Genomic DNA, 21,645 nt, shown 5'->3' with positions numbered 1-21,645 from the left:
TAAATAAATAAATAAACAAATAAATAAATAAATAAATATCCAGGCATGGTGGCATGTGCTTGTAGTTCCAGCTACTTGGGAGGCTGAGACAGGAGGATCACTTGGGTCCAGGAATAGGAGGTTACAGCAAGCTATGATCATACCACTGCACTCCAGCTTGGGCAACAGAGTGAGACCTTGTCTCGATTTAAAAAAAAACAACAGCTGGGGGTGGTGGCTCACGCCTGTAATCCCAGCACTTTGATGGGTGGATCACGAGGTCAGGAGATGGAGACCATCCTGGCTAACACGTTGAAACCTGTCTCTTACTAAAAAATACAAAAAAATTAGCTGGGCCTGGTGGCGGGTGCCTGTAGTTCCAGCTACTCACGAGGCTGAGGCAGGAGAATGGCGTGAACCCGGGAGGTGGAGCTTGCAGTGAGCCAAGATCACGCCACTGCACTCCAGCGTGGGCGACAGAGCAAGACTCTGTCTCAAAAACAACAACAACAACAACAACAACAACAAAAGATTAACTGGCTGTTGGACATTAGGGAAATACAAATGCAAACCACAAAGAGGTATCACTTTATCCCCACTAGGATAGCTAAAACCAAAAAGAGTGACAATTACAAGTGCAAAGAATGTAGAGAAATGGGCCGGGCACCGTGGCTCACGCCTGTAATCCCAGCTTTTTGGGAGGCCAAGGCGGGCAGATTACCTGAGGTCAGGAGTTCAAGACCAGCCTGGCCAACATGGAGAAACCCCGTCTCTATTAAAAATACAAAAAACAATTAGCTGGGCGTGGTGACAGGCGCCTGTAGTTCCAGATACTTAGGAGTCTGAGGCAGAAGAATCACTTGAACCTGGGAGGTGGAGGTTGCAGTGAGCCAAGATCACTGCACTCCAGTCTGGGCGACAGAGCGAGACTCCATCTCAAAGAAAAAAAAATGTAGAGAAATTAGTATCCTTTTGCATTCCTGATGGGGATGTAAAACAGTGCAGCCACTGTGGAAAACACTCTGGTAGTTCCTCAAAATATTAAATCAAGAGTTGCCATATGACCCGGCAATTCCACTCCTAGGTAACTACCTAAGAGAAATGATACTTTATGTCCACACAAAGACGTGTACACAAATGTCTATAGCAGCATTATTCATAATAGCTGAGGCTGAGTGCAGTGGTTCACGCCTATAATCCCAGCACTTTGGGAGGTAGAGATGGAAGGATCGCTTGAGTCCAGGAGTTCAAGACCAACCTGGGCAACATAGTGAGACTCCATCTCTATAAAAAATTAAAACATTAGCTAGGGATGCTGGTGTGTGTCTCTGGTCCCAGCCACATGGGAGACTGAGGCAGGAGGATCGCTTGAGCCTAGGAGTCTGGGACTGCAGTGATCTGTGTTTGCACCCCTATACTCCAGCCTGGGCAACAGAGCAAGATCTTGTCTCAAAAGTAAATACAGGCCGGCCGCAGTGGCTCATACCTGTAATCCCAGGACTGTGGGAGGCCGAGGCAGGTGGATCATGAGGTCAGGAGATCGAGACCATCCTGGCCAACATGGTGACACCCCATCTCTACTAAAAATTAAAAAGAAAAAAAAAATTAGTTGGGCGTGGTGGCACGTGCCTATAATCCCAGCTACTTGGGAAGCTGAGGCAGAAGAATCGTGTGAACCCGGGAGTCAAAGGTTGCAGTGAGCCGAGATCACACCACTGCCCTCCAGCCTGGCGAAAGAGTGAGACTCTATCTCTAAATAAATAAATAAATGTAAATAAAAGACCAGCCACAGTGGCTCATTCCTATAATCCCAGCACTTTGGGAGGCCGAGGCGAGGGGATCACCTGAGGTCAGGAGTTCGAGACCAGCTTGGCCAACACGGTGAAACCCTGTCTCTACTAAAACTACAAAAATTAGCTGGGTGGGGTGGCACATGCCTGTAATCCCAGCTACTAAGGAGGCTGAGGCAGGAGAATGGCTTGAACTCAGGAGGCGGAGGTTGCAGTGAGCTGAGATCGTGCCTTTGCACTCCAGCCTGGGTGACAGAGTGAAACTCCATCTCAAAACACACACACACAAAAAACAAAAACAAAAACAAACAAACAAAAACAAAACAAAACAAAACTATGCCTCCAGTGTAGCTGGAACCACAGACATGCACCACCATGCCCAGCTAATTTAAAAATTTGTTTTGTAGAGACAGTGGTCTCGCTATGTTGCCCAGAATGCCCTCAAACTCCTGAATTCAAGCGATCCTCCAGTCTTTGCCTCCCAAAGTGCTGGGATTACAGGTATGAACCTTCTCCATAAAAGAAGTCGAACAGAGAAGGCCACGTTTTCCGACTCCATTCATACAAAAAAATCCAGAAGAGGCAAATCCACAGAGACAGAAAATAGATTCGTGGCTGCTAAGAGCTAGGGAAATGGGGGATGGAAAGTGGTAGCTAAAGGGTACAGTGTTTCTTTGAGGATGATGCAAACGTTCTAAAACTGACTGTGGTCACAGTTGCACAACTGTAAATGTACTCAAAACCACCCTAATTGCACACTTAAAATGGGTGAATTGTATGTCATGTGAATTCTATCTCACTAAAGTTGTTATGAGTTAAGATTAAACAGCTATAATTGTAGGGAACAATCAAGAATTGCTTTTCTTTTTAAATCTCCTATGAATCTAACTCTTAATTCATTAAAGCCGTATGTGTCCCTGTTAGTGAAAGACAATACAGCAATTTACTCCTGGGACAGAAAATACCCAGAGGATGTTAGAAATGACGGCAGAAATAGACGCAAGGACTTCTGCCGGCTTTTAACATCTCTGAGTGGGAGTGAAGGATGCTTCAAGTTCTTCATAATGGGTACCTGGTTAATGGCCACTCTTTGTACAGGTAAAGAAAGGCAATGAGGAAGAGGGTGCTAGTGGCAGCTAATATTTTCTTTTTTCTTTTTTTTTTTTTTTCTTTAATTGAGACTGAGTCTCACTCTGTTGCCCAGGCTGGAGTGCAGTGGCACAATCTCGGCTCGCTGCAACCTCCACTTCCGGGATTCAAGCAATTCTCCTGCCTCAGCCTCCCGAGTAGCTGGGATTACAGGTGCCTGCCACCACTCCCAGCTAATTTTGTATTTTTAGTAGAGACCAGATTTCATCATGTTGGCCAGGCTGTTCTCAAACTCTGACCTCAGGTGATCCGCCCACCTCAGCCTCCCAAAGTGCTGGGATTACAGGCGTGAGCCACCATGCCTGACCACCATCTCCGTACTAAAATATGCCAAATGGGTCAGGTACCGTGGCTCATGCCTGTAATCCCAGCTACTTGGGAAGCTGAGGCAAGAGAATCACTTGAACTCGGGAGATGGAAGTTGCAGTGAGCTGAGATCATGCCATTGCATTCTAGCCTGGGCAACAGAGCAAGACTCCATCTCAAAAATAAAAAAAAAGGCCAGGTGCGGTGGCTCACACCTGTAATCCCAGCACTTTGGGAGGCCAAGGCAGGCGGATCACCTGAGGTCAGGAGTTCAAGACCAGCCTGACCAACATAGAGAAACCTCGTCTCTACTAAAAATACAAAATTGGCCGGGCGTGGTGGCGCATGCCTGTAATCCCAGCTACGCAGGAGGCTGAGGCAGGAGAATCGCTTGAACGCGGGCGGGAGGCGGAGGTTGCAGTGAGCCGAGATCACGCCATTGCACTCCAGCCCGGGCAAAAAGAGTAAAACTCTGTCTCAAAAAGCAAAAAAACAAAAAACAACAACAACAAAAAATTTCATCATGTAATCAATCCTAAAAAAAAAAAAAAGATTAATGAGATAGTCTATAGCAGTGTTCCCCAACTTTGTGGCACCAGGGACCAATGATAGAAGACAATTTTTCCATGGATGGGGATGGGTGGTGATGGTTTTAGAATGAAACTGTTCCACCTCGGATCATCAGGCATCAGTTAGATTGTCATAGGGAGCAGGCAACCCAGATCCCTTGTACAAACAGTTCACAATCGGATTGGAGCTCCTATCAGAATCCAGTGCTGCCACACATCTGACAGGAGGCGGAGCTCAGGCGGCAATGCTCACCTGCCCTCCGCTCACCTCTGCTGTGCAACCCAGCTCCTAACAGGCCATGGACTGCTACTGGTCTGTGGCCTAAGGGTTGGGGATCCCTGGTCTGCAGGATTTTTTTCCCATGATGCCTACAAGATGTGGTGTGTGCTTTACCCTGGCAGCCTATCTTGAAACGGAGGCTTATTTTTCATTAGAAATATTTGATCTGTGTAATCCCAGCACTTTGGGAGGCCGAGACGGGCGGATCACAAGGTCAGGAGATCGAGACCACCCTGGCTAACACGGTGAAACCCCGTCTCTACGAAAAAAATACAAAAAACTGGCCAGGCGAGGTGGCGGGTGCCTGTAGTCCCAGCTACTCGGGAGGCTGAGGCAGAAGAATGGCGTAAACCCGGGAGGCGGAGCTTGCAGTGAGCTGAGATCCGGCCACTGCACTCCAGCCTGGGCGACAGAGCGAGACTCCGTCTCAAAAAAAAAAAAAAAGAAAGAAATATTTGATCTGTCTATGTAGATTTTATAAAGGGTATCATTGAAAATGTAGGTTTGATGTAGAAGAGGCAAGTCCCAAAATTGACCCTACCCTGGGAGGGTTTTTGGCTTCACCCAGGAAAGAATTCAAGGGCGAGCTGGTGGTGTTAGATGGCAACTTTTTTTGCTGCTGTTGTTGGTTTTTTTGTTTTGTTTTTTTGGAGATGGAGTCTCACTCTGTTGCCCAGGCTGGAGTGCAGTGGCATGATCTCGGCTCACTGCAACGTCTGCCACCTGGGTTCAAGCAATTCTCCTGCCTCAGCGTCCCAAGTAGCTGGGAATACAGGCATGCGCCATCACATCTAGATAATTTTGTATTTTTAGTAGAGATGGGGTTTCACCATATTGGCCAGGCTGGTTTCGAACTCCTGACCTCAGGTTATCCACCTGCCTCGGCCTCCCAAAGTGCTGGGATTACAGGCGTGAGCCACTGTGCCCAGCCAGCCCTACCCCTGTTGTAGCTAGACCTTGATTTGGTCCAGGGCTGGATCCCCACCTCTGGAGGTCTGGCTGTGTATACCTGTTCTGTCTCCCATCTGAGCCATATGGAATCCATTCCCAGATTTATTACCTCCAGAAATTAGAGCTTGGACACACTGGTCAGAGATCGTTAAGATTCTCCACCTGTCTGCAAGAATAGCTTTCAAATCTACCTCTGTGAGGAGGAATGGAGGCGTCATGGATCAATTGTAGGTTCTAGACCTGGCAAATCAGCCACGTGGAAATCATTCCTGTATTCACTCAACAAACGTTTGCTGGGCATCTCAGTTGGCCAGACATTGTGCCAGGCCCAGGGGGACTCTCAAGACAAATAAGGTTGCACTCTTACAGCAAGTAAAGGAAAGACGCACCTAAAGAATTGTGCTAAGCTACCACCAGAGCTAAAGGACAAAGTAGTAAAACAAAGAATTGCAGAGATGTTGGCTGGGTGCAGTGGCTCACGCGTGTAATCCCAACATATTGGGAGGCCTAGGCAGGTGGACTGCTTGAGCCTGGGAGTTCAAGACCAACCTGGGCAACTGGCAAAACCCTGTCTCTACTAAAAATACAAAACATAGCCAGGCGTGGTGAGGTGCATCTGTGCTCCTAGCTACTCAGGAGGCTTAGGGAGGAGAACTGCTTGAGCCCAAGAGGTTGAGGCTGCAGTGAGCTATGACTCCAGCCTGCTGGGTGACAGGGTGAGACCCTATCTCTAAAAAAAACAAAGGCTGGGTGCGGTGGCTCACGCCTGTAATCCCAGCACTTTGGGAGGCCAAGGCAGGTGGATCACCTGAGATCAGGAGTTTAAGACCAGCCTGACAAACATGGAGAAACCCCGTCTCTACTAAGAATACAAAATTAGTTAGGCGTTGTGGCGCATGTCTGTAGTCCCAGCTACTTGGGAGGCGGAGGCAGGAGAATTGCTTGAACCTGGGAGGCAGAGGCTGCGGTGAGCCAAGATCATGCCATTGCACGAAACCCTGGGCAACAAGAGCGAAACTCCATCTCAAAATAAATAAATAAATAAATAATAAAAAAAAGTATTCGGATGTTGTGGTGGGCGCCTATAATCCCAGCTACTCGGGAGGCTGAGGCAGGAGAATCTCTTGAACCTGGGAGGCCGAGGTTGCAGTGAGCCAGATCGTGCCTCTGCACTCCAGCCTGGGTGACAGAGCGATACTCCATCTCAAAAAAAAAAAAAAAAAAAAAAAAAACAGAAAGAAAGAGGGGCTCCAGGGGACACAGTATGAAAGGCCAGGGACTAGGAGGGGCACCTGTCCCACAGCCACCCTAACATCAACACCTTCTATGAGCTCTGGAATGTCTGACTCCTCTAGTCTATCACATAGTTTTATAATCCTAACAATATCAAACATCAAACCACAGGATTAGAATGGGGCTTCTGGCCGGGCGCGGTGGCTCAAGCCTGTAATCCCAGCACTTTGGGAGGCCGAGATGGGCAGATCACGAGGTCAGGAGATTGAGACCATCCTGGCTAACACGGTGAAACCCCGTCTCTACTAAAAATACAAAAAATGAGCCGGGCGAGGTGGCGGGCGCCTGTAGTCCCAGCTACTCGGGGAGGCTGAGGCAGGAGAGTGGCGTAAACCCGGGAGGCGGAGCTTGCAGTGAGCTGAGATCCGGCCACTGCACTCCAGCCTGGGCGACAGAGCGAGACTCCGTCTCAAGAAAAAAAAAAAAAAGAAGGGGGCTTCTGTGCAATTTCAGGAGTCCTGAAATTTATACAGACAGGAGCAGACAGGACACACAGAAGACAGAAGGAAAAACGAGAGAAGTCCTGCAAGACCAGAAAGGCACTTTGTAACAGGTGGTATGGAGACCCTGTAACTGGGTATAATTAGGAGAGAACATATGAGGTCCTCCCTTTTCTGATCTTCTGGAAGGAAACAAAAGGATACATCCTTGAGAGTAGAATGGCAACAACACACACACACACACACACACACACACACACACGCAGTCAGAAAACAGTTGTATCCCACCAGGCACAGTGGCTCACATCTGTAATCCCAGTACTTTGGGAGGCTGAGGCGGGGCAATCACTTAAGGTCTTGAGTTTGAGGCCAGCCTGGGCAACACAGCCAGACCTTGTCTCTGCAAAAAATAAAAATAAAAATAAAACTCTCCAGGCATGGTGGTGCATGCCTGTAGTCCCAGCTACCTGGGAGGATGAAGCACAAGAATTGTTTGAGCCCAGGAGTTCAAGGCTGCAATGAGCCATAATCGCACCACCGCACTCCAACCTGGATGACATAGCAAGACCCTGTCTCTAATGATAAAAATAAATGAGATTTCAAAATCAATTTTAAAAAAGCAGTTGCATCCCTACTGTCTTGAGTCCCTTCCTGTCTGACTACTTTTGCCTGCATTGATAACAAGGGTAATTTTTAGAAAGTACCTATGGTTTCCACATTCCCACAAAGGCAAAGGAAACAAGAATCTCATGATAGCATCCTGCCCTTCCTGAACACACGTCAGGGGCTTTTATATAAACCTGATGAGACACCCTACTTTTTTTTTTTTTTTTTTTTTTTTTTTTTTTTTTTTTGAGGCGGAGTCTCGCTCTGTCGCCCGGCTGGAGTGCAGTGGCCGGATCTCAGCTCACTGCAAGCTCCACCTCCTGGGTTTACGCCATTCTCCTGCCTCAGCCTCCCGAGTAGCTGGGACTACAGACGCCCGCCACCTCGCCCGGCTAGTTTTTTGTATTTTTTAGTAGAGATGGGGTTTCATCGTGTTAGCCAGGATGGTCTCAATCTCCTGACTTCGTGATCCGCCCGTCTCGGCCTCCCAAAGTGCTGGGATTACAGGCTTGAGCCACCGCGCCCGGCCTGAGACACCCTACTTTTAAGGAACTGGAAGAAAATGCCAGATGTGAAATTAAACATTCATTCTCACAAGTCCGCTTTGAACTCCAACAGGAACTTACAGCCGGTCTGTACATGGCACCGCAGAATAGCAAACCTCGTTCTGCTGGAAACAAAATACGTTTCTAAAATCCCGCAAGCCGGCCGGGCACGGTGGCTCACACCAGTAATCCCAGCACTTTGGGAGGCTGAGGTGTGTGGATCATTTGAGGTCAAGAGTTTGAGGCCAGCCTGACCAACATGGTGAAATCCTGTCTCTACTAAAAATCCAAAAAAGAGCCAGGTGTGGTGGTACATGCCTGTAATCCCAGCTACTCAGGAGGCTGAGGCAGGAGAATTGCTTGAACCCAGAAGGTAGAGGTTGCAGTGAGCCGAGATCATGCCACTGCACTCCAGCCTGGGCAACAGAGCAAGACTCCATCTCAAAATAATAATAATAATCCTTCAAGCCAGCCGGACAAGGTGGCTCACACCAGTAATCCCAGTCCTTTGAGAGGCCGAGGCAGGCGGATGGCTTGAGGTCAGGAGTTTGAGATCCACCTGGGCAACATGGGGAAACCGCATCTCTACTAAAATACAAAAATTAGCCAGTCATGGTGGCACACATCTGCAGTCCCAGCTACTCAGGAGGCTGAGGCAGGAGAATCACTTGAACCCCAGAGGCAGAGGTTGCAGTGAGCCAAGATCGTGCCACTGCACTCCAGCCTGGGCAACAGAGCAAGACTCCACTCAAAATAATAATAATAATAATAGGCGACATGGCGAAACTCCATCCCTACTAAAATACAAAAATTAGCCAGTCGTGGTGGCACACGCCTGTAGTCCCAGCTACTCAGGAGACTGAGGTGGGAGGACCACCTGAACCCAGGAGATTGAGGGTGCAGTAAGCTGTGACTGTGCCACTGCACTCCAGCCTGAGCAACAGAGCAAGACCCTTTCTCAAAGAAGTATAAATGAATAAATGAAATAAATAAAATCCTGAGAGCCACTGCTGCCTCTCCCTGCCACCAGTGTTGGCAGAGGGCAGAGATTCCCCTCATTGAAACACAGGCTGGGGTTTTTAGACATCTCATGAACTTTCCAAAAGGTAACCAACCCAGCGGTTTCCATGCAGATGAAAATACAACAAAAAGAGCATTTGCATTCAAAGGATTCTAACCGGGAAATGACAAGCCTACAGTTTTGTTTTGTTTTGTTTTTAAGACGGGGTCTCACTCTGTTGCCCTGGCTGGAAGGCAGTGGTGCAATCTCGGCTCACTGCAACCTCCGCCTCCCGGGTTCCAGCGATTCTCCCGCCTCAGCCTCCCAAGTAGCTGGGACTACAGGCATGAGCCACCATGCCCGGATAATTTTTGTATTTTTAGTAGAGACGGGGTTTTGCCATGTTGGCCAGGCTGCTCTCAAACTCATGACATCGGGTGATCCACCTACCTCAGCCTCCCAAAGTGCTAGGATTACAGGCATGAGCCACAGATTCACCAATTTTAAACCACTTGCAGCCAATTCTTGTTATTGGTGGACTCTGTGAAATTCCCTCGAATGTTGAACTAGCAAATACGAACGCCTGCTCCCAGGAAAATGCAAGGGTAAGTACCTGCGAACTTCTGGCCACAGCACATTTATCCACGGCTCAATACCTAGCCTTGTTTTATGTGTGTTTCTGTTGAAAGACATTATTGAATCTATATTGTTGATTCATTAACCCTGAACTCACGGCCAACAGTAGTAGAACTCATGCCTGAACAAAGTTTATGTAACACATGCCTTTGTGTGTGTGTGTGTGTATGTGTATGTATGTGTGTGCTGGTTTTTTGTTTTTTGTTTGTTTGTTTGTTTTTGAGACAGGGTCTCACTCTGTTCTCTGTTGCCCAGGCTGGAGTGCTGTGGCACCGCCTTGGCTCACTGCAACCTTCACTTCCTGGGCTCAAGCAATTCTTATACCTCAGCCTCCCAGGTACCTGGGATTACAGGCATGCGCCATCACATCCAGCTAATTTTTGTATTTTCAGTAGAGATAGGGTTTCATCATGTTGCCCAGGCTGCTCTCGAACTCTGGCCTCAAGTGATCCACCTGCCTTAACCTCCCACAGTGCTGGGATTGCAGATGTGAGCCACTGCGCCTGGCCACACAGCATTTTCTCCACAACGGTGGGTGGTCACAGCCCTCCTTAGCCAAGGAACAGTAGAGAGCTGAGCTTCAGCGCCCTGGGGTGCATTTGAAACAGGCCCATCACCAACTGAAAGCACAAAAATGCTAAAAATGCGGCACCAAATAACCACAAAAAGGACTCGGGTGTTTTTGCTGTTTTTTGTTTTGAGACGGAATCTCACCCTGTAGCCCAGGCTGGAATGCAATGGCATTATCTCGGCTCACTGCAACCTCCGCCTCCCGGGTTCAAGGGATTCTCCTGCTTCAGCCTTCAGAGTAGCTGGGGCTACAGGCACCCGCCACCACACTGGCTAATTGTTTGTATTTTTAGTAGAGACAGGGTGTCACCGTGTTAGCCAGGATGGTCTCGATCTCCTGACCTCATGATTCGCCCGCCTCGGCCTCCCAAAGTGCTGGGATTACAGGCATGAGCCACTGCGCCTGGTCAAAAAGGACTAGTTTTAATCCTCAATGTACAGATTGTATGAATCTGACGCATAAGGGCTGAAGCAAAAAGGTGGAGTGCCCCCTTACTTGACCTCAAATTTGAGATTCATACTTATGAGTGTCCTAAAATGACCAGAAAGGCACTGAACATGCTGGTTCGAGGGTTACAAATAAATTTTAGTGAGTAGGTGAATTGAAAAATACAGGGTCTGGGGCCAGGTGCACTGGCTCATGCCTGTTATCCTAATACTTTAGGAGATCAAGATGGGAGGATCACTTGAGGCCAGGAGTTCGAGACCAGCCTGGGCAACATAGCGAGCCCTTATCCCTACTGAAAATTTAAAAATTAGGCTGGGCATGGTGGCTCACACCTGTAATCCCAGCACTTTGGGAGGCCGAGGTGGGCGGATCACTTGAAGCCAGGAGTTTGAGACCAGCCTGACCAACATGGTGAAATCCCATCTCTACTAAAAATAAAAAAACTAGCCAGGCATGGTGGCAGGCCTGTAACACCAGCTACTAGAAAGGCTGAGGCAGGAGAATCACTTGAACCCAGGAGGCGGAGGATGCAGTGAACCCAGATCAGACCACTGCAGTCCAGCCTGGGCAAAGAGTGAGTGAAACTCCATCTCAAAAATAAATAAATAAATAAATAAATAAATAAATAAATAATAAAAAATAAAAATAAAAATTAGCCGAGCGTGGTGGTGTATGCCCGTAGTCCCAGCTACTCAGGAGGCTGAGGCAGGAGGATCGTTGGTGCTCAAGAGTTGGAGGCTGTAGGGAGTTAGGACCACACCACTGCACTCCAGCCTGGATATCAGAGCAAGAACCTGCCTCTCAAAATAAAAATTTTAATTTTAAATTTTAAAAAGAAAATATGGGATCTGGGAATAATGAGGATCAACTGGACTCAAATTTAAAATTTCAACTTTAAAAATTAATCCAGGCCGGGCGCGGTGGCTCAAGCCTGTAATCCCAGCACTTTGGGAGGCCGAGACGGGTGGATCACGAGGTCAGGAGGTCGAGACCATCCTGGCTAACACGGTGAAACCCCGTCTCTACTAAAAAAAATACAAAAAATTAGTCGGGCGAGGTGGCGGGCGCCTGTAGTCCCAGCTACTCGGGAGGCTAAGGCAGGAGAATGGCGTGAACCCAGGAGGCGGAGCTTGCAGCGAGCCAAGATCGCACCACTGCACTCCAGCCTGGGTGACAGAGCAAGACTCTGTCTCAAAAAAAAAAAAAAAGAAAAAGGAATATTAATCTGATTATAAGATAAAACATTTTAAAGTCTAGAGAAAACTATAGGGATGGAGAACAGATCTGTGGTTGGGGTGGAGGTGGTTTAGTGATAAAGGGGTGAATTGAGGGAGTTTGGACAACAATGAGACTATTCTCTAACCTAATTGTGGCAATAGCCATACAACTTACAGCCTTCCTTAGCCAAGGAACAGTAGAGAGCTGAGCTCTAGACATGGCTTAAAATTCATTAACGGTACACCTTTAAAAAGCCTATTTTACTGTACGATAATTTTCTAAATACTTTCTTGTTGTTACAGAGTCTCACTCTGTCACCCAGGCTGGAGTGCAGTGGTGCAATCACAGCTCACTGCAGCCTCGACTTCCAGGCTCAGGTGATCCTCCCACCTCATCCTCCCTAGTAGCTGGGACCACAGGTGCTCACCACTGTATCTGGATACCTTTTTTGGAGGCTTTTGTAGAGACAGAGTCTTGCTATGTTACCCAAGCTGGTCTTGAACTCCTGGGCTCAAGAGATCCACCTGCTTTGGCCTCCCAAAGTGCTGGGATTACAGGAGTGGGCCACCACACCTGGCCTAAAAAATTATTAAACATTAAAAAGACACATAAACCAATGGCACAGTTACCTCCCTGGACATGAATGAATGCTTTGGGGGACAGGGGGACAAGATTTTTTTATTTCTTTTCTTTTTGAGACAGGGTCTGGCTCTATCACCCAGGCTGGAGTGCAGTGGCATGAATACAGCTCACTGTAGCCTCAACCTTCTGGGCTCAAGCGATCCTCCCACCTCAGCCTCCTGAGTAGCTGGGACTACCGGTACACACCACCATGCCCAGTTAATTCTTAAATTGTTTCTAGAGACAATGCCTCGTTATGTTGCCCGGGCTGGTCTCGAACTCCTGGCTTCAAGTGTTCCTCCCACCTCAGCCTCCTAAAAAGTCCAGGGGTTACAGGTGTGAGCCACTGCGCCCCAACACAAGATTTTGGAAAAGGACTTTTGTTTTTTGTTTTTTCCTTTCTATACTTTGGTAATTTTTCTTTTTGCAATGAAAATGCATTACCTGTCACTATTTTAATTAAAAACCATAAATACACTGCAAATGGAAAACATCAACCAGGCCACTCCAAAAGTATTCTTTTTGTTGTTTGTTTGAGAGAGAGAGAGGGGACCTCACTGTTGCCCAGGCTGGAGTGCAGTAGTACAATCACAGCTCACTGCAGCCTTGCCCTTCCAGCCTCAAGAGATCCTCCCATCTCAGCCTCGCAAGTAGCTGGGACTACAGACGCAGGCCACCACGCCCGGCTAATTTTTGTTTTATTGTTAGTGGAGACAGGGTCTTGCTATGATGCCCAGGCTGATATGAAACTCCTGGAAACATGTAATCCTCCCACCTCAGCCTCCCAGAGTGCTGGGATTGCAGGCATGAACCACAGCACCTGGCCAAAAGTATTTTTTTTTCTTTTTTGAGATGGAGTTTCGCTCTGTCGCCCAAGCTGGAGTGCAGTGGCGCGATCACAGCTCACTGCAACCTCTACCTCCCGGATTCAAGCGATTCTCCTGCCTCAGGAGACAGGGATTACAGGCATGCGCCACCACGCCCGGCTAATTTTGCATTTTTTTAGTAAAGACGGCATTTCACCATGTTGGTCAGGCTGGTCTCAAACTCCTGACCTCAAGTGATCCACCCACCTCGGCCTCCCAAAGTGCATGGGATTACAGACGTGAGCCACCACTCCCGGCCTCCGGGAGTATTCTTAATAGAAATTAACACAAGAGAGGCTTGAGAAAAAAAAAAAAAAAAATCTCATTATATACACCAGTTATATTTTCGGTTCTAGACACAGGGCTGAGAGCGTGAGATCCTTATTCAATACCAATATAGCTGTTTAAATAAATAAATTATAAGATCATACACATAGCTAAGTAGGCAACATCACGGTGATTTTTCTCATCCTTGGAATCCGTGTATTCAGTGCAGCAAAGGATACACGTTTCTTTAACGTGTCTTGCAGTGTAAAGAGAAAGACATAGCATTTCATTTCACTCGCTTCATTCACGTTGTTCCAGGGACCACACAAGCCATTAGGCATGCTATCATGAATGAAACCTCAAGGTGTCTGTTCCAGATCAGAGGTTAGCAAACGTTCTCTGTAAAGGGCCAAAGTGTAAATATTTTGGCCATAGAATTCCTGTTTTCACTACTCAACCTGCCATGTCTGGGCATTTTTGTGCAGTCATAGATGATGAGTAGACAAATGAGTGTGGCTGCATGCCAATAAAACTGCATTTACAAAATCTGTGGGATTGGGCCTGAGGGCCATAGTTAGCCGACCCCTGTTCAGATGAAGAAGTCGGATCTATGTAAATTTCTTAGCTGGGTGCAATGGCTTCTCATGCCTATAATCCCAGCACTTGGGAGGCCCAGGAGGGAAGACTGCTTGAGGCTAGGAGTTCAAGACCAGCCTAGGCAACATAGCAAGACCCTGTCTCTACAGAAAAAAAAAAAAAAAAAGTTTTAATTAGCCAGGCGTGGTGGTGACTGCCTGTGGTCCCAGGTACTCAGGAGGCGGAGGCGAGCAGGTTGCCTGAAGCCAGGAATTCAAGACCAGCCTGGGCAACATAGCAAGACTCTGTCTCTACAAAAAATTTTAAAAATTAGCGAGTCATGGTGGTGCCTGCGCCTGTGATCCCAGTTTCTCAGGAGGCCAAGGCGGGAGGATCACTTGAGGCCAGGAATTCAAGACCAGCCTGGGCAACACAGCTAGACTGTGTCTCTACAAACAAATTTTAAAACTTAGCTAGTCATGGTGGTGCCTGCCTGTGATCCCAGTTTCTCAGAAGGCCAAGGCGGGAGGCTCACTCAAGGCCAGGAATTCAAGACCAGCCTGGGCAACATAGCAAGACTCTGTCTCTACAAACACATTTTTAAATTAGCTGGGCACGGTGGCACCTGCCTGTGATTCCAGCTATTTGGGGAACCTAGGTGGAAGGACTGCTCCAGGCCATGACTTGGAGGCTGCAGTAAGCTAGGACCAAACCTCTGCATTCCAACCTGTGTGACAGAACAAAATCCTGTCTCTAAAAAGAAATAAACATTTAAAAAAGAAAAAAGAAAGTGGGCCAGACACGGTGGCTCAGGCCTGTAATCCCAGATCTTTGGGAGGCTGAGGTGGGTGGGTCACTTGAGGTCAGGAGCTCAGGACCAGCCTGGCCAACAGGGTGAAACTCCATCTCTACTAAAAATACAAAAACTAGCCCGGTGTGGTGGCACATGCCTGTAACTCCAGCTATTGGGGAGGCTGAGGCAGGAGAATTGCTTGAACCTGGGAGGCGGAAGTTGCAGTGAGCCTAGATCATGCTGTTGCACTCCAGCTGGGGCGAAGAAGTGAAAAAAAAAAAAAGTGAGCTGAGAGAAGATTAAAGGAAACACTGACCCTCTGGGAAGAGAGAGCCAACATCTTAGCCTAGGTAGAAGGAGAAGAGAACAGTAGAAAACAAGAACCCAGGCTCAGGTGAGACTGGAAACTCAGCCTTCCAGGAGGAGGGATTGGCAGTATCAAACCCAGAGGGGTCAAGTGAGGTGAGGTTGCAGGAGACGCAACTGGGAGATGAGAGATTAACTTTGACAGCCATTGGTAAAGTGGCGGAGATGCAAGCCAGACGCTGGGGGCAGAATAGTGAGTAAAGAGTGAGATGGCAAGGGCAGGGAGGACTGGCTGGGGGAAGCTGGACAGGGTGGAGGCTGGAGGTCAGTGGTGGGTAATGGGGATCGGAGGGTACAGGGTGTTTAGAGGCTAAAAAAGCATGTGGGTAAATGAAGTTTTGTTTTGTTTTTTTTTTTGAGACAGAGTCTCTCTCTGTCGCCCAGGCTGGAGTGCAGTGGCGTGATCTCGGCTCGCTGCAACCTCTTCCTCTCAGGTTCAAGCAATTCTCCTGCCTCAACCCCCCTAGTAGCTGGGATTACAAGGGCCCACCACCACACCTGGCTAATTTTTGTATTCTTAGTAGAGACGGGGTTTCACCATGTTGGCCAAGCTGGTCTCAAATTCCTGACCTCAGGGGATCCGCCCACCTCGGCCTCCCAAGGTGTTGGGATTACAGGCGTGAGCCACTGCACCCAGCCAAAGATTCTTGAACAAAGAGAGGACAAAGAGCAAGAGCCCAGATGGGTAAATGTCTCAGACAGGGAAAAGGTTAACTCCTCCAGTGCAGTGCCTGGCAATGTCTGAAGATATTTGTGGCCGTCATGACTGGGTGGAAGGGGGCCCTACCAGGACCAAGTGGGTGGAGACCAGGGCTGCAGCTCAACACTCTACATGCAGGACAGACCCCAGCACCAAGAATGACCCAACCCCAAATGCCAGCAGTGCAGAGACTGAGAGCTCTGCTTGAACCAAAGAGGAAGGGAAGTCAAGGGTAGAGTGGGTGAGGTGAGGACCCCCAGGGACTCAGCCCACACACTAGCCCACACACTGTGGTCTCTATGCATGAATGGGGAAGGGCAAGAAGCAGGTCTCCAGGAGAGAAGCAAAGAATAAGAATAACTGCAGAGGCCAGACACCGTGGCTCATGCCTGTGATCCCAGCACTTTGGGAGGCCAAGGCGGGTAGATCGCTTGAGGCCAGGAGTTTGAGACCAGCCCAGACAAAATAGCAAGACTTCACCTCTACAAATTGAAGTAAAAATTAGCCAGGCAGGGTGGTGTGCACCTGTGGGCCCAGCTATTAGGGAGGCTGAGGTAGGAGGATGGCTTGCATCCAGGTCAAGGCTGCAATGAGCCGTCACTGCCCAACTGCACTCCAGTCTAAGCAACAGAGCAATACCTCATCTCAAAAATAAATACAGCAAAATGAATAGATAGGTAGATAGATACAAAAATCACACTGATTTTCCTCCACCCTTCATCCCAATCAAAATGCCATACTGGGCCAGGAGTGGTGGATCACGCCTGTAATCCCAGGACTTTGGGAGGCTGAGGCAGGCAGATCACTTGAGGTCAGAAGTTTAAGACCAGCCTAACCAATATGGCGAAACCCCATTTCTACCAAAAATACAAAAATTAGCCGAGGGTGGTGATGGATGCCTGTAATCGCAGCTACTCAGGAGGCTGAGGCAGGAGATGCACGTGAACCTGAAAGGTGGAGGTTGCAGTGGGCAGTGAGTAAAGATCGTGTCACTGCACTCCAGCCTGGGTGACAGAGTGAGACCCTGTCTCAAAAAAAAAAAGGCCAGGCGCGGTGGCTCATGCCTGTAATCCCAGCACTTTGGGAGGCTGAGGCGGGTGGATCACAAGGTCAGGAGATAGAGACCGTCCTGGCTAACACGGTGAAACCCTGTCTCTACCAAAAATACAAAAAATTAGCCAGTATCGTGGAACACGCCTGTAATCCCAGCTACTGGGGAGGCTGAGGCAGGAGAATCCCTTGAACCTGGGAGGTGGAGGTTGCAGTGAGCCGAGATCGTGCCACTGCACTCCAGCCTGGGTGACAGAGCAAGACTCCGTCTCAAAAAAAAAAAAAAGGCCATATTGGTTGACATTAGAGATTAATGATCTAATGATCTGAAAAGTTCTTTGCCCCTCCCCAAGCCTTCAAGAGGCATCACGGCCCATTTATTTGATAGGATTTGTTCACCATTACTCCAAACATGGGGGGTATGGAGGCTCGGACTCAAAAGAACAAAGATTTGTTAAGAAACCATTGCTCTGCAGCCACACTAGCTAGATTCCAATCCCAGCCCTGCTGCCTGCTGGCCTCAAATGAAGTTTTCTCACTTGTGAAAAGGGATGATTAAACCACACCTCGTGGGGTTTTGCCGTGAGGATTAACTGAGATTATATATGCAAAGCGAATAGAACAGCACCTGCTGAGAGCTTGCTCTTATAATTCTTAGGAAGGTATTATGCAGAGAATAAAGAACTTCTTAAGATGATAAAGGAGCCCAGTACACCCAGGGTTTCCATGCCCCACTGCAAAACAAATATTTACTGAACACCTACTATGTGCCAGGCACCGTTCCGGGGTCTAAAAATACAGTGGTGAACAACATCAACAACAAACCATAAACCCCTGCCCACATGGAAGCCATAAATGGGAAAAGAAATGGTAAATCCATTTACTGACCCTGGAAGTCCAGGCACAGATCCACGATTAATTACCAAAGCTACAATGAACAGAAGAGCAGGGAACCACACACACGCACACACAGAATCTGGCATAGTTCTAAACCACTCGTCTTGGATTTTTTTTTTAAGACAAAGTCTCGCCCTGTGGCCAGGCTGGAGTGCAGTGGCGCCATCTCAGCTCACTGCAACCTCCTCCTCCCCGGTTTAAGCAATTATCCTGCCTCAGCCTCCCAAGTAGCTGGGATTACAGGCGCACTCCACCACACCCCGCTAATTTTTGTATTTTGAGCAGAGAAGGGAGTTTCACTATGTTGGCCAGTATGGTCTCCATCTCCTGACCTCCTGATCCGCCGGCCTCAGCCTCCCAAAGTGCTGGGATTACAGGCATGAGTCACAACAGTCAGCCGGATTTTCTTAACAAAAACCCAAATTAACCACCACCCTTCATTGAGCACCTACTGTCTACCAGGCACCTGGGGGCGGGGTGGCCGCAGGGCTTTTAGACATTATGTAATTGACAGAGTCAACTCAGCAAACCCGGTTGGTCCACTCTAGCACCTCTGATTTTACATGCACTCGGTTCCCCATCAATAAATTCAGGAGCTTCAATTCCTTCCCTCCCTGACCCCTTCCTCATTACGACTGATTTCCTTTTATGGAGAAATGTGAAACAGTAACCCAACAGATATTTTTAAAGCACGGCCTCAGACCCCACAGTGGGACACTCAGGCTATATTCTCTTAAATGATTGCGCCATCTTTATCTTACAACCCCAAAGGTGCCTGCTGTCAAGCCCAAGGAAGATGCCACCCACACGTGGGAGAGGGGCCCATGGGGTCAGGGGGAAGGAAAGGCTCATTCAAGATCAAAGGCTCCTTCATAAAGGGCAGGGCTGAGGGGAGAGGAGGGGTCAAGGAGACAGCAGACAAGGGACAGTAGTCCAGATTCTTGTGCAGAATGGGACACAGAGAGGTTCAAGTCCTGGCTCTGGCACTGACTTCAGGGCAAGGGAGTTATGCGTCCTACCTGAGCCTTAGTTTACTCCTCTGTGAAATGGGTACAGAACTGTATCCGCCTCCCGGGGCCACTGCGACAGTCCAGAGAGATAAGATAGACCAGCCTGTGGCTTGCGGTGATACTAATTACAATAAATAGGGTAAAAAACCGCCACTACTTCTGCTACAATTGGTGCTGTTGCTAAGGCTTTAGAATTTGCCTCCAGACATCTGGAAACAGAACCCAAAAGGGTAAACATGGACCTAGAGTCCGGGGTGGCCACCAGCCTAAATCCAAGGTAGCTGGGTAGAGGGGGGTTCTGCAGTCCCCGACCCCAGGCAGCGTCACCCACCGGTGAGGCACTCGGGGCGCTTGGCTCTACCTACACCATATGCGCTCGGGGGACTTGGCTGTCCGGGGCTGTACGGGGCTCTCCAGACCCAGTGACCCCACTTCCCGGCCGCGACCCAAAGAGGACGCGTGTCGTGTCTCCGGAGCGACTTGGGCTCGGAGGGGCTGGGGCACGGGTCGGAGGAGCGCTCCAGAGAGGCCACCGCGGCGGGGCGGGCACTGGGGCAAGGTTCCTCGGGCTCAGGTCGGGCACGCGGGGCGCGGAGGCGCGAGCCCGGGCGGGCAAAGGCCAAGGTCAGCGGCTTCCCGCCCACCCCCCCACCACGCGAGGCAGGAGCTACAGTCCCGGCCACCGCCCCCCGCCCCCGGGGAGGGTTCTCAGTCCACAAGCCGGGGCTCGATTTTGGCTCGGGTGGGGTCCTCTCCCCATCGCGGCGCTCCCCGTCCACGCCCGCGCCCCTAGACTCACCCTCTCCGGGGTACAGGTGGCCCGCGGCGCCCAATAGCAGCGCGGCCACCGCCACCAGCAGCGGCGCGGCAGCTGTCCCCCGCCGGCCCCCGGTGCCCATGGCTGCGGGAGCGCGGGGTCTCCTCGGATCAGAGCGCGCGGCGCTGGCCCGCGGGGTTCATGCTCTGAGGCGGCCGTCCGAGAGGCGCTGGGGGCCGCGCGTCCTTCTCTTCCACGCCGGCGACCCGCGGGCCGCAGCCTCGCTGCCCGGGAGGGCCCTAGAGGCAGCCCCGGGAAGGAGGCGCGCGGCTTCGCCCGCTACAAATAGGGAACGGAGGCCCTCGCAGTGGCGGCCCCGACCCCCGGCCGCTGCGGCCCGGGCCCCGTCCCACGATGTCGGGGCCGGGAGCTCAGCGCTGCGCCCCAGACTGTCTCTCGGCTCTCGGCCCCGCGCGCTCTGGGTCGCGATCTGCGGGCTCCGGGACAGAGGGACGCGCGGACCAACGGACAAGCTGACGGGCGGGAGGGCACCTGGGCTGGCGGGTGGCGGGCGGGCGGCGGGAGCGAGGGCTGCTCGGGCCCGTAAACAACGCGGCCCGTCAGCTGGGCCCGGTGCGGGCCGCGGGAAAAGGCGGCGTGGATCTGGCCTAGGAAGGGACTCTGCGCCCGGGAGAGGCTCAGGAGAGGGAGGGAAAGCGAGCAGGAGAGGGAGGTGCCGCACGGCCCCGCCCCGCCTGCCTCCCCGCCTCCTGTGCCGGGCCCCGCGCTGGAGGCCCTGGGCGCGCCTGGACCGAGGGGGCGCCCCAGATCCGCTGGCCCTACAGCCCCGAGTCTCCTCCAGTTTCAGACCCCCGGAGGCGCCCCACAGGCCCTACCCAGCAGCACAGGTCCTTTCTCTACCATTTTGCTATTTTGTTCATAGTGGGCTTTGGAGGATTCCTGTTGATTTTTTTTAAAAATACTGCATTAAAATGTTTATTTTGGTGACTCGAGGTGGTTTTCGTTTCTTTCTTTCTTTCTTTTTTTCACTCCCTTACATTTTGCACCCCAAGCGAGTAGTGTCTCACTCGCCTTTCCCCAGTCCCGGCCTGGCCAGCGACACTCGTCCCAGAGCGCGTGGGCGCCCCCAGATGTCCCGCCCGCGCGTGCGCCCCCGCCCAGGGGCGAGACCCAAGCCAGGCCCCTGGGGACAGCCACGTGCCCGCGCGCCCAGTGCGCTCCCTGTGTTCAAGTTAGAGAAATGACACCTGGAAAAATGTACAGACGCTTCGGAAAGAGCAAAGAAGAGGCCAAAGAAGACCCCGGAGACCTCGAATAGGGTGCAGGTGGACTTCTCAGATTTTCAGCAGACCAGCCTATATGTGTCTGAACGTCTAGCAACGACATTCACCAACAAGGCGGGACAGCGGTTCCACCTACCTTACTGAAGGAGAGGAAGGGGCTTTCAGTATAGGAAAGCCAGAACTCAATGGGAAGAGGGTTCCTCCACTCACTCCTGTATGGTCTTGGACCAGCTACTTTACTGTCTCTGGGCCAGTTTCACTTGTGTAATCGGTTTGATGATACCTGCATGCCCGATCTGGGGAGGTACCGGGGAAAGAAAACTTAAGAAAGCGCCCAGCACAACCCTAGACCCAAGGCATTCATTCTTCTTTTATTAAATAAATAGTTTGCTAGGAGCTGGACCCACTGTTCATGCAACAGGCCAAACCTATTGCTGCCTCCAGGCCTTTGCCCCAGCGTCTCCCTTGCCTGTAACACTGCGGGATGGCTTCATCTCTGCTCCCAGGAGCCATCCCTAACCACACTTTTGCAAATCCTCCCCACCAGTTTCCCTGTTCCCTTCTCTCTCTCTCTCTTTTTTTTTTTTTTTTTAACATGGAGTTTTGCTCTGTTGCCCAGGCCGGAGTGCAATGGCCAGATCTCAGTTCACTGCAACCT

The 21,645-nt window shown here is 50.2% G+C and overlaps 1 protein-coding gene across 4 annotated transcripts in view; it reads right to left on the bottom strand.

Moving 5' to 3' along the window:
• Nucleotides 1-20,333, bottom strand: part of INSR (insulin receptor) — a 189,408-nt gene extending 169,075 nt beyond the window's left edge. For all 4 annotated transcript variants that reach the window (XM_033200527.1, XM_033200528.1, XM_033200529.1 and 1 more), the window contains exon 1: nucleotides 19,726-20,333. In XM_033200527.1, the coding sequence (XP_033056418.1) occupies nucleotides 19,726-19,825 (100 nt within the window). In that variant the 5' untranslated portion in view covers nucleotides 19,826-20,333. The remainder of the gene's footprint in view (nucleotides 1-19,725) is intronic.
• Nucleotides 20,334-21,645: the final 1,312 nt, after the last annotated feature.

Source organism: Trachypithecus francoisi, unplaced genomic scaffold, assembly GCF_009764315.1.
Source record: "Trachypithecus francoisi isolate TF-2019V2 unplaced genomic scaffold, Tfra_2.0 Lachesis_group5, whole genome shotgun sequence".
NCBI classification, from domain to species: Eukaryota; Metazoa; Chordata; class Mammalia; order Primates; family Cercopithecidae; genus Trachypithecus; species Trachypithecus francoisi.
The sequence above is the reverse complement of the archived record's forward strand: the minus strand, read 5'-3'. Positions and strand labels throughout refer to the sequence as shown.